The following is a 13024-nucleotide window of genomic DNA, read 5'->3' as shown; positions in this document are numbered from 1 at the left end:
GAGGCCAAAAGCCCAGCTGAGATAGACATTCTTTGTAGGCACAGTAAGTTCTAACCTTGGAATATGCCTTCTTTCTGAAAACTACTTAGTTCCTGTGCTCATACCCTTGCCTTCTTTATATATTAAATATAAATGACATGGTGCTGGAGGAGAGATACTGAATGGGCTGAGTGCATGCTTTGCATGCAGGAAACCCAGGTTCAATCTCTGGCACTACATGGTCCTCTGAGCACTATTGCGAATGACCCCTGAGCACAGTCAGGAATAGCCCCTAAGTCCAGCTGGGAGTGGCTCCTAAACCAAAAATAAGTATTAAATATACGTATATATGTAATCTCAATTCCCATTATTTTATTTTTTTTTGCCTTTTGAGTCACACCCAGTGATGCACAGGGGTTACTCCTGGCTCTGCACTCAGGAATTACTCTTGGCGGTGCTCAGGGGACCATATGGGATGCTGGGAATCGAACCTGTGTTGGCCGCGTGCAAGGCAAACGCCCTACCCGCTGAGCTATTGCTCCAGCCCCCACTTTCATATTTTTAATACTACTAATAGTGTTTTTCTGAGTAAGATCCTAAGATATTTAGATGAGTATTAATGAGAAAATAATAGCAATACAAAGGATCCCTCTCCCCTCTCCTTTTCCCTTTCCTTTTCCCTTTCCCGTTTTGGACCATACTGAGCAGAACATGGCACAGTTACGTGCCCCAGTTGCTGGACACTCAGACTTTTTATTGAGTCACACCCAGAGATGCTCAGGGATTACTCTTGGATCTGCATTCAGGAATTACTGCTGGTGGTGCTTGGGGACTATATGTGATGCCGGGGATCGAACCTTGATTGGTTGCATGCAAGGCACACGCCCTACCCACTGTACTATTGCTCTGGCCCCACTCAGACACTCTTAATCTAAACTGGAGTTAACCAAGACTAACCTTAGTATGAAGAATCCAAATCCTTCTTTTTCCCAAATTGATCTGAGGCTCAAAATAGTTTAAATTAGATGTTACGATAAACTCTTTTTAAGAGGGACTTCCCAGTGGTGCTATATAGTTTATAGTTCTCAAGAGCTCAAGAGATCATGCAGTGCTGGGGATTTTATCCAGAACCGTGCATGTCCGGCACTTGTCCAGCCCTTTGGGCTATCTCCATGGGCTTATCCCAGGGCAGCTTAAACAATTTTCCAATGGGGCTAGAGAGAATAGGGGATGACTGCTTTGCATTTTGTCAACCCTGGTTCAAATCCCTGGTACCACATGATGTGGTCCCCAAGTACAGAGCTATGAATAGCCCTTGAGCATCTGCAATATAGCCCATATCACCCAATTTTCTGCAATGTGGGAGCCCAGGTTTATTCCATGGCACTAATATGATCCCCTATGCAGAGCTGAATATTGCCACGGAATAACTCCAGGTGTGTTCCAAAATCAAAACAAAAAATTATTTTATAGATATGGGGCCAGACAGTTCATCATGCTGGAAAATATGCTTTGCAAGCAGAAGGACTGAGTTTGATCCCTGGCACTGCAGAGCTCCCCAAGCACCAAGTGGAATGACTCCTGAGTACCACTGGAGTGATCCCCAACCACCACAGAGTATAGCCACAAACAAACAATTATAGATCTGGGGGCTGGGGAGAAAATTCAAAGGACTAGAGTATGTGTTTCATGCAGGAGTCCTGGATTTAATCCCGAGTACCACATGGTCCCCTGAGCACCATGACTGACTATTGAGTAATGTGCCAGCATTAGCCCCTGAGTAACAAAGAGTGCCTTCCACCCCATATGTATAGCTCTGGGTCCTGATGGGCTAAGTAACTCATGCCTTGCGCATATGGTCTTTTTTTTTTTTTTTTTTTTTTGCTTTTTGGGCCACACCCAGCGATGCTCAGGGGTTACTCCTGGCTTTGCACTCAAGAATTACTCCTGGCAGTGCTTGGGGGACCATATGAGATGCCGGGGATCGAACCCGGGTCGGCCGCGTGCAAGGCAAACGCCCTACCCGCTGTGCTATCGCTCTGGCCCCGTGCATATGGTCTTAAGGTGTCATAGCATATGCTAAGTATGATCTTGGCAGCTCTACTCTATTGTAGTGCTGCTGCTAAGATCCCCAAGTGCTACAAGCAATTTCTAGCAACACTGTGGCCAGATGTATGTGAGAACCACAGCTGTATGCCCTGTGAGCACTTGTGTAAAGACCAGAACTAAAGGAGAGCAATTGTGAGGTACTGAAGCTAAGTGTACAAGCACCACAACAAGGCTTATATAGAGGTCCAGTCATTAACACCAAACAAAGGAGGGCAAGAAGGTGGCTCAAAGGGATAGTGCATATGCTTTGCATGCAGGAGGTTCTGGTTCAATCCTTGGTTCCCCACACACCAATGGGAATGACTCCTGAGCAATATGCTGAAAGTAGCCCCAAGTATTGCCAGGTATGGCTCAGAAATTAAAAATACAGATGGACTTCTATCTTAGGTATGACCATTCTTTTGTTGTTGTTGTTGTTTGTTTTGCTTTTAGGCCACACCCAGTGGTGCTCAGGGTTTACTTGTGGCTCTGTGCTTAGGAATCACTCCTCATGGGACTTGGAGGCTGATAATGGATGCCAGGGATCACATATGGCTTTGCCATATGCAGTGCAAGGTCCGTGACCTGGTGTATGATCTCTCCGGCCCCAAGACGACCATTCTTTAAAGGCCACGGCAAGATAAATTTTGTGTTGCAAAGTACGTAAAATAAAAACCACCACCATCACCACCACCACAACTTACCTTCCCTTGGGCACTTGCAGAATGGACATGAAGATCGCTGTCCACCAATGCTGGTTTTACACTACAAGGGAAGGGGGAAAATTTCAATTTGTCAAAAAACATTTCACAGACCTTCTTTATATATATCCAACATAGTTATTAAACCTGCTAAAAAAGAAATGTTGGAAGCTAGATCATTTTGAAACTGTACATATTTGAGGTCCCCTTCATTCAGTTGAGCCCACAGAGTCTGATGAGTCGAGAATACCTTTGAACAGGACCTGTGGACTTTGGAGCAGCCCCAAACGTCTTAGCCCTGAACAAGGATTTCTGTCAGAAATAAGCTTAAGAAAACTAGATCACCAAAGCCTATGCCACTTACAGTGTACATTCCAAATTTGGTCCTGAACTATTGTGATAACCCCATTCAGGCTTGAGAAGAATTCAATGATCAACTTCTTCCTCAAATACTAATTAAAAAAAAAAGAGACCCTTTACAACATGAGGATAGACCTTGTTTGAACCCATGATCAAAATGGCAAGCACTTTCCCTTTTGCCAAGCCCCTCAACTTTCACCACTGAGCTTCCAAGTGCCGTGAGAGACAGAGCTGTCAGGAAACTGAAGAGCTGACACAGAGAGCAGAATACTGTCTGGCCTCACACAGAGGGTATGCCAGCTAAACAGGAGAGAACAATAAAGATAACAGTGGCACCTACTGATGATTAAATATCAAACACCATGTTATTAGACCCACTTTGCATGTCATCACATTGAGACAACCATAATTATCTCCTTATTTCAAAGATGATAAAAGTAAAGCTTAGGGAGGTTGTGTAACTTGAGGACAGTCACAGCTCTGTCACCATGAGGTGAGTGTACTTTCTTCAGTCTTGCTCATATGCCTTTCTTTTTGTTTTATTTTGGGCCATACCCAGAGATGCTTAGGGGTTTCTACTGGCTCTGTGCTCAGGAACCACTCCTGGTGGTGCTCAATGGGACCATATGGGACGTTGGAGGTTGAACCAGGGGTAGCCGTGTGCAAGACAAGCACCTTATCTGTTGTACTATCTCCCCAGCCCTACTCATGTGCCTTTCTTTGGCCAGTGAAGTGTAAGTGAATGTAACTCACATAGGTCTGGCAGAAGTTTCTTTCTGGAGGAGCCCATAGTGCTCAAGGATAACTCCTTGTGGTGCTCAGGGAATCATATGTAATGTTAAGGACTGAACTGGGGTTGGCTGCAGGCAAGGCAAGCACCTTAACCCCTGTATTATTTTCCAAGCCATCGCAGAAGTTTTAAGAGCCAGTGCTTGTGTAAATGAGTCTTACTCTTCTCTGAGCTAAGAGAATAGTAGTCTGACTACCCTACCTGCTGGAGTTTCTCTCCATCCCCTACTCTGATGCTTTTATCATCTCCAAACGAAACCTACAGATCATATGTAGCACAATTTCATTGAACTGAGAGGTACGATTTGCAAATCATTCTGTCCCTTCTTTCTTCCCTATCTCTATTTTCTTTTTCATTCTTTCTTCCATCCTTCTCTAAACTAGTTCTAACTCAGTGCTTCTATAAAAGCATGCAAGGCATGCCTCTATCACACAAGCCAGATCCCCAGTAGTCCTTCTACTAGGTCTCTTCACCATAACAAAACTTAGGTAAACTCAAAATAGGTCAAAGATCTAGATACAAGGGCCGGAGCGATAGCACAGCGGGTAGGGCGTTTGCCTTGCACGCAGCCGATCTGGGTTCGATCCCTGGCATCCCATATGGTCCCCCAAGCACCGCCAGGAGTAATTCCTGAGTGCAAAGCCAGGAGTAACCCCTGAGCATCGCTGGGTGTGACCCAAAAAGAAAAAAAAATAAGATCTAGATACAAAAGTCAAAATTACAAAACTCTCAGAAGGAAAGATTGTGGAAGGTAATATTACTTACCTTGGACTGGGCAAGTTTCATGATACCAAATGACAAGCAACAACAACAAAAAGATATAAACTGAATTCTATCAAAATTGTGACTTTTTCAGGGGTCAGAGAGATAGTATGGGGGCTAAGCACTTGGTATGCACGCAGCTAACCCCGGTTCAATCTCTGGCACCACATGGTTCTTTCCTGGCTCCTTGAGCACCACCAGGAACAACCCCTCGGCATAGAGCTAGGAGTAGCCCCTGAGCATTGCTGAATGTGGCCCCACAACCAAATTAAATTAAATAAAAAATCTGAACTTTTGATTATTAGAGGACACTGTTAAGAAAGTAAAAGGCTCAGGTTCTGCACCCGGCACTGCACGTTCATATGAACACCGCTGTGAGGGCACAACTGCAGCACCACTGGATACAGCCAAAAGTAAAGCAAGCCCAACCCATGCCAAATGGGAGAAAATATCCACAAATTCATTTGTTAAAGGAATAATACCATTAGCAAATACAAAGGCCAGAGATGTGACTTAAGTAGTACAGCATATGGCCTGTATGCTTGAGGCCCTAGGTTTGATTTCTGGCAGCTCATGCCAACCCCAGCCCTGACAGCAGAATCCTCCTCCACCTCCCTCCAATAAGAATATCTCAAAATTCTTACAGGGGCGGGAGTGAGGCTTAGCAGTAGAGTGCCTGCCTTGCATGTGTGAGACTGAGAGTTCGGTCCCAGGAACCCCCTCAAACATTACTGTCCACAGAAATCCCTAGCTCAGCCTGCAAGGATCTTGGAGCTACAACTCAGTGTGGGGGCGCCCTGGTACACTGTGACAACAAAGGGAAAGAAAAAGAATAATTAAAAAGGATAAAAAGAAAAGAGCTCATAACTTAATAGAAAAAGAAAAACATCAGCACCACAATTACAAATGAGTCTAGGCTAAGGATACAGCTCAGTGTTAAAGCACATGTGTGAGGCTCTGCATGTAGTCCCTGGTACCAACAAAATATAAGTGGGAAAGAAGGGGCAGAGAAAAAGCCCAGGGTTAAAGCACTTGTCTTGTACGTGGCCCACCCCAGTTCGATTCCTAGCACCACAGATGGTTCCCTGAAAACTACCAGGGGCAATCCTGAACACCGACTCTGGAGTAAGCCTTAAGCACAGCTGGGTGTGGCCTAGTGCACATACCTGCCCGAACCCCAATCACCAAAGTGTAAAGTAAAATGTGTGTGTGTGGGGGAGTGTTAAAGGACTAAAGGACTGAAATGTCCCATGGTGTGGGGCAGGAGCAATAGTACAGCAGGTAGACACTTGCTTTGCATGTGGCAGAGCCAGGTTCAATCCCTGGCATCCCATATGATCCCCTGAACACTGCCAGGAGTAATTCCTGAGTGTAGAGCCAGGAGTAAGCCCTAAGCATTACTGGTATGTGGCACAAAAATCAAAACAACAAAACCAACAGAACATTGTGCTGTGATACGCCCTTATAATCACCAGGATCATTAGTACATTTTTTTCCTTCTGGTTTTGGGCCACATCCAGTGGTGCTACCTTTAGCCTGATGCCTGGGGAATCATGTGGTGTCAAGGCCTGAACCCTGTGCTCCAGTATACAAAGCATGTACGGTACTCCAGCACTCTTGAATTCCCTGACTATGGGATGGTGATTATTTTTTCAAAAAAGAAAAAAAACAAATGTTGACCAAACTGTGATAAAGTAGAAAAACTGGAACGCTTATTATACACAGCTGGTAGGGAATGTAAAAAAAACGGTTATTACTGATGTTCATGAACTGATGTCCATGTCCATCAAGGTAGTTCCTTGAACATAAAAGCACCATATGTGGGAGAGGGAGAGGAGCAGGGAGAGGGAGAGGGGGGAGAGAGAGAGAGGGAGAGGGAGTGAGAGGAGGGTGAGGGGAGGGGGAGAGAGAGTGTCAAGTGTGCTGAGAACATGCTTTGCATACAGGAGACCTGGGTTTGATCCTGGGATTGTGTATGGTCGCCTGAGCACCAAGAGCAACTCCTGAGTATAGAGAAAGGAGAAATACATGAGCATCATGGAATATGTCCCCGAAACAAAAGTGCCATGTGACTCACCAACTTTTGAGAATATATATCGTTCCTCAAAATTAAATTAAAAACAGGCTTTCAATAAAAATATGTACACACTCCGCCAAGATGCGACCCACGTGGCCACATGTTTGTGTGGCCGCTCTGTGGCTGATCGACCACGATCCCGAGGCCAGCTAGACTACTTCTGGTACCAGCAGCTGCTCGAAAAAATGTCTCTAGACTGTGAACTAAGCCATAGCTCCACGCCAGCTGAGGAGGGGAAGGGTCTTTTTTTCTTGGCTTTCTTATCCTTTTCGGGGAAAGATAACGTGGTGTCCACCATTTTATAAGGACCATTAAGGAGGTACGAACTTGGAGGCGCGGGAAGGGGAAAAAAAAAAGAGAGAGGTATGAACTTGCAACAGTGGGACTCGTGTGTGATCTCGGGATGGGGGTGATACCGGCGTGCTCTCTGCCAAGATGCGACCCGGGTGGCCACATATTTGTGTGGCCGCTCTGCAGCTGATCGACCACGATCCGGAGGCCAGCTAGACTACTGGTACCAGCAGCTGCTCACAGAAATGTCTCTAGACTGTGAACTAAGTCATAGCCCCATGCTGCCCCAGGAAGGGAAATGATGCAATTTCTAACATAAATCTCCCTGGACTTAAGTTACCAAAATACTAAAATACAGAAATCCCAAACCGCGCGGCTGCTACTGCAGCTGCACAACTTCATATCTCTTCACTCTCAGCAATGGAAAACTAATTATCAAATGCTTCCTTTTCAACAGGGCTGTTTTTCAGGGGGAAAACTCCAACAACAATAGTGAGTTTTGTGTTGAAATATGAATGCAATCAAGGTAAAGAGAAAGTGATGTGAAATTTATCAGCTACGCAGGCGGGGGTGGGGGGGGTGGGAGGTATACTGGGGTTTTTGGTGGTGGAATATGTGCACTGGTGAAGGGACAGGTTTCGAGCATTGTATAACCGAGACAAAAGCCTGAAAGCTTTGTAACTTTCCATAGGGTGATTCAGTAAAATAAATAAATTAAAAAAAATATGTACACAAATATTCACAGGAGCCTTATTTACAATAGCTAAGAAGTGCAAACAATTCAAATGTCTATCAACTGGGATTGGAGAGATAGTACAGCAGGGAGGGTGCTTGCCTGGCTATTAATTGACCCTCGTTTGATCCCTTGGCATCCCATATGGTCCCCAGAGAACTGCCTTCCTGAGTGCAGAGCAATGAGTAATCCCCAAGCATCATTGGATGTGACCCCAAATTGAACAATCGAATGTCTATCAACAGATGGAAAAACAAAATGTGGCACAGGCATATAATTCTATCTGACCCTAAAAATAAATCACAGACCGATACATGCTATAACATGGATGAACCTTACAGATATGCAAAGTGAAGGAAAGCTGACAAATAAGATCACATGTTATATGATTATACTTTTTTGTTTGTTCTTTTAGGGGCCATGACCAGCAATGCTCCAGAGTTACTCCTGATGGTGCTTGGGGAATCACATGGGGTGCTGGAGATGGAATTAGATTAGCTGCATTCAAGGCAAGTGCTTTATCTGCTGTACTATCTTTCAGGCTCCTTATATTACTATACGTATATAGGATGTCTAGACCAGGCAAATCCACAGAGATAGAAAAAAAACAAAACCAAAACTAAATTAAATGAATTCAGGCACTAAGTGCAAGAGGAATACTGAACAACTAGTTTACTTTAGGGGTGATGAATTAAACAGTGCCGATGGTTGTATAATAAGAGAATATACCTACTGTACAGCGGGTAGGAAGCTTGCCTTGCAGGCAGCCAACCTGGGTTCAATCCCCGGCATCCCGTATGGTGCCCCAAGCACTGCCAGGAGTAATTCCTGTGTGCAGAACCAGGAGTAACCCCTGAGCATTGCTGGGTGTGACCAAAAAGGCAAAGAGAGAGAGGAAAAGAGAGAGAGAGAGAGAGAGAGAGAGAGAGAGAGAGAGAATACACCCAATGCTACTTAAGTATATACTTTAAAAGGGTTAAAATGGTAAATGTACTATTATATGTATTTTTTTTTCCTTTTTGGGTCACACCCAGAGATGCACAGGAGTTACTTCTGGCTTTGCACTCAGGAATTACTCCTGGCGGCACTCATGGGACCATATGGGATGCAGGGAATTGAACCCGGGTCGGCTGCGTGCAAGGCAAACGCCCTATCTGCTGTGCTATTGCTCCAGTCCCTATTATGTGTATTTTACCACAAACAAAAAAAAAAAAGTTAAATATCTTCCTAAATTGACACCTTAATATAGTTTATCAAGAAATATGAGTGCTTTGGCTAATGACTAAAGTTATACAAATTGAGATGAGGACCAAGGAGATAGCTCAAAGAGGTAGAGTGAATGCTTTGCATGTAGAAGGCCAGGGTTCAAACCTTGGTTTTGCATGCACTCAGAGTGATCCTGAAACAAAGTGCCTGAAATAGTCCCTGAGTACCACTGGGGATGTCCCCGATCCAAAACAAAAACAAAAATAAAAACAAAAACAAAAAACCACCCAAACAAAACAAAAAAGCCCAAAACACTAAGACTAATAAGATATTAAGACAACTATTTCCTGGGCCAGGAGAGATAATACAATGGGTAAGATTCTTGCCTTGCATGAGGCTAACATAGGTTCAACCTCTGACACTGCATATGATCCCCCAAGTCCTGCTAAAAGTGATGCTGGAGCACAGAGCCAGAAGTAAGCCCTAGGAACTACTGAGTATACTCCTTACTACCGCCCTCCACCCCAAAAAGAAAAATTTCCCTGGTTTATAAAAACTTTCTATAGGTCACAAGTGTAATTTTCCCATAATTAATTACTGAAATTGAATAGTACCAGTAGAAAAGGCAGATTGTATTTTTATGCTCTATTAGACTTCTAAAATCCCTCAGTGACTGAGGATGCCATTCAAGGAAGGGAATGTGACTCAATGGTAGATCACATGTTTTATATGTGAGGGTTCAACCACAGCACCACTGAGTGTGATCTTGGGTACCACAATCAAAGGAAGAAAAAAGAAACACCTTCCAATAAATACATCATTTTAACATAGTTTAACAAAGGAAGAATGCACCAGCACCTGAAATTTTACATCCTTGGAAAACTCTGATATCCATAAAACATACTCTTCTCAAAATTAACCTCTCTAAATAAATCTTTTCAAACAATAATTTGATAGTCTACCCAGAGAAGAGTAAACAATTGAGGGTTTTAAGTCAAGGGAACATTCATTTTTCAGTTCAAAACAAACAGCACTGGGGCTGAAGCAGGTAGGATACTTACTCTGCATGTGGCTGACCTGGGTTTGATTCCCAGCACCAGGAGTGGACAATTGAGTGCAAAGTCAGGAGTAACCCCTAAGCATCACCAGGTGTGACTAAACACACAAACCCAGACAAAATAAGAGCCTGGCATATGTTCTTGGCAAAGTATCTAAAACTCAGGCCCAGAACCCTGTGTGGTTATAGGAACCAGGGATTATGAGTGACTTGCCCTGATCTCTGGTTCTTCTGAAGTGGATCAAGAAAGAAAAGCTAGGGGCTGGAGCGATAGCAGAGCGGGTAGGGCGTTTGCCTTGCACGCGGCCGACCCGGGTTCGAATCCCAGCATCCCATATGGTCCCCTGAGCACCGCCAGGGGTGATTCCTGAGTGCAGAGCCAGGAGTGACCCCTGTGCATCGCCGGGTGTGACCCAAAAACCAAAAAAAAAAAAAAAAGAAAGAAAAGCTCGGTGCTTACCAATGACATAATTACCACATAACACTGTTGGGGATGTAAAGGAATTGTGATTCTAAACCCTTACATTTAAGGAAATGAATTCCTGGCACTTACCCGTTTGCAGTACCAAAAATCCAGGCTTGGTATATACTCAAGGGTGACCTCTTTGTCATGGATCATTAGCGTTCCCTGTGAAGACAACAACAGAAGTCAATCAGCATTAGTACTGGTAGAACTGAGAGAGACAGGAAGGCATAGAGAGCCTTTCCAGTCCCCAAGCTGAAATATTTACAAAGAGTGAACTTATTCACTGATAAAAGGAAATGGCTGTCTTAAGCCACAGACTGGGGGCAGTGTAGCAGAACAAGCAAGTTTAAGGAAAGGGGATAGAGAAAGATTAAATCAGTCTTCGGCTTTGGCTCCTGTGGGGTGGAGCCTTGAGTGTGTCCTTGAGCAGGTTAGGCCCATCCTCCTCCTCCAGAAGGCTTATAGTACATTCTCATATGAGTCACAACGCAAGTTCCCCACCTGGTTCCAGAGCTAGCCCACTAGCGAAGAAGCGAACTCATTTTTCCCCTGCAGCACAAGGCACAGAGCCCTTTAAGTATCTTCTTTCCCATGGCTAACTCACATCTCCTTGGAGACGTAGTAAGGGCTCTTAACTCTGGTGCCTGAAATTTTTCTTTGGAACACTGGCTGCAGGCAAAAGCACCAGAGAAAGAAGTATAATACTGGAGACGGTTCTAAGAAAGGAGGAAGGTAATGCTTCACGGCAGGTCACATTTTCAGAGCAGGAAACTGAACGTCTGGTGGCTGGTGGCAGCAGCAGTGGCGGCGATGGCAGTGACATCACTCTGGCTGGGAGCCTACAGAGTGAGCCAGCCATGAGAGCGGAGAGGCAACCATTGGCTAACAAACACTTTCAAAAAGTCTGGCACAGAAACGGGTAGAAAAAAGGGCTCAACAAACTTGCAGTTACAGAGCTCCTTTGTCTCTACATTTGAACAAGCCATAAATCCCATTTTAACAAACACCAGTCAGCAGATACATGTGAGAGTTGTGGGGAAGGCTCTGCCAGTTACTGACAAGGGACATCACCCATGTTTGTAAGTGAACTAATCGAGGATGCGACTCTGGAACTAGCCCCTGCGCTGCGTTCATTCTCCGCCCTCTAGGATCCTGTGTCTCCTCAGACAGGGCTCTGAGTTACACAAGGCATTTTGAAACTGGACCTCAGTTTCATGCTTAATCATTACATCTGCCAAATAATGCGTTACCTCTCTGCTTTTCACACCAAAAGAATCAAGAAAAATACACAGAATAAAATTATTGTCTTGTCACAACCAAGAGAACTGCCCACCTACCTATCCTAGCACCTGGCAGTTGACAAACTGTTAGTTGGCTTTTCTCAAGGCTAGAGGTGGACCATAATAAAAGGTTGGTAACATTTATTAATCAGTTACTCAGAGCCAGAAACTGTATCTTACTTAATCCCCTAAACAATCCCAGGATGTAACATTATATCTACTATATAGCTGAGGCTATGTGCTTGGTAAAGGGAAGTGACGCACAGGTTTACAAACAAGCTATTTGCCTTTAAGAGCCAGTCCCAAGAGAGGAAAAAAGCCCGGTAGACTGGGTCTGGCGAACACCATTCTACCCAGACAGGAGATGTGTCAAGATGGAATCCTTCTACCTAGCAGCAGCATTTCACATCCTTTTAAGAAAATGGACTGTTGGCCAGGGTTCCTGAATTTAACCCTATCTCCACTCTATGACCTTTAGCAAAGTCCTCTCTGCTCCAGTTTCCTCATCTGCAGAGTGAGATAATCGGATCTACTTCATAAAGGTGACTACAAAAGGTAAGTAAGTAAACGCACAGAAAGAGCTTAGCATGGAACACAGTGAAACCTAAATAAATGTATTTGAAACTGTAAGTGCTAGAAAATACTAGCATCAGGAGGTGAGTCAGGCAAAGCAAACAACTGCTCATGTAGCACATCACTTGTCAGATAGGAATATTTCACAGTCCATTTTAATTTTCTGAAAATACTAAGGTATTATAGGGAATGGTTAATCTATGACAGAAACTTGATCTTTACAACAGTAAAGATCAGTTGCTGGGATACATCTTTCTGGACATTTATTTCAACAAGAGTAGTGCCTAGTACAGAAAAGAAACAAAGAAACAGCACTTGAGAAATGAATAAAAGACTGGCTGGCTCCAACTAACCTTAGAAGACTGGAGTGCTGTGCACTCAGTGGTTCCATAGAGAGGTACAGCTCCTGTCAGTGTTATGTCTATAGTCCAATCTCTATAATTTGTGGGCTGTTCTTCTTTAAATAGTGACATCGAAATAAGATAATGCTATAAACTGCAGTCAATTGCCTCTGATGCCTCTGACCATTTAGAGGCACCAATACAGTGAAGAATTTTTTTCTTTTGGCCACACTCTGCGGTGTTCAGGGCTTACTCATAGAAGAGGTTGGGTACCAGGAAATTGAACCCAAGTTGGTCTCACGCAAGGTAAGTGCTCATCC

General features: G+C 44.2%; 1 protein-coding gene across 8 annotated transcripts in view; it reads right to left on the bottom strand.

Moving 5' to 3' along the window:
- The window catches only part of RBM6 (RNA binding motif protein 6), a 113660-nt gene that overhangs the window by 19796 nt on the left and 80840 nt on the right, over window positions 1-13024 (bottom strand). For 6 of the 8 annotated variants that reach the window (XM_055134630.1, XM_055134629.1, XM_055134628.1 and 3 more), the window contains 2 exons: window positions 10598-10672; window positions 2772-2832 (listed from right to left, as the gene is read on the bottom strand). In XM_055134630.1, the coding sequence (XP_054990605.1) occupies window positions 2772-2832; window positions 10598-10672 (136 nt within the window). Of the gene's footprint in view, window positions 1-2771; window positions 2833-10597; window positions 10673-11011; window positions 11035-11114; window positions 11258-13024 lie in introns of those variants that run through there. The other 2 variants (XM_055134634.1, XM_055134632.1) reach the window with 2 other exon arrangements.

The sequence above is a fragment of the Sorex araneus genome, chromosome 4 (genome assembly GCF_027595985.1).
Source record: "Sorex araneus isolate mSorAra2 chromosome 4, mSorAra2.pri, whole genome shotgun sequence".
Taxonomy (NCBI): Eukaryota; Metazoa; Chordata; class Mammalia; order Eulipotyphla; family Soricidae; genus Sorex; species Sorex araneus.
Note: the sequence above shows the minus strand (reverse complement) of the source record. Positions and strands in the feature narration are given on the sequence as shown.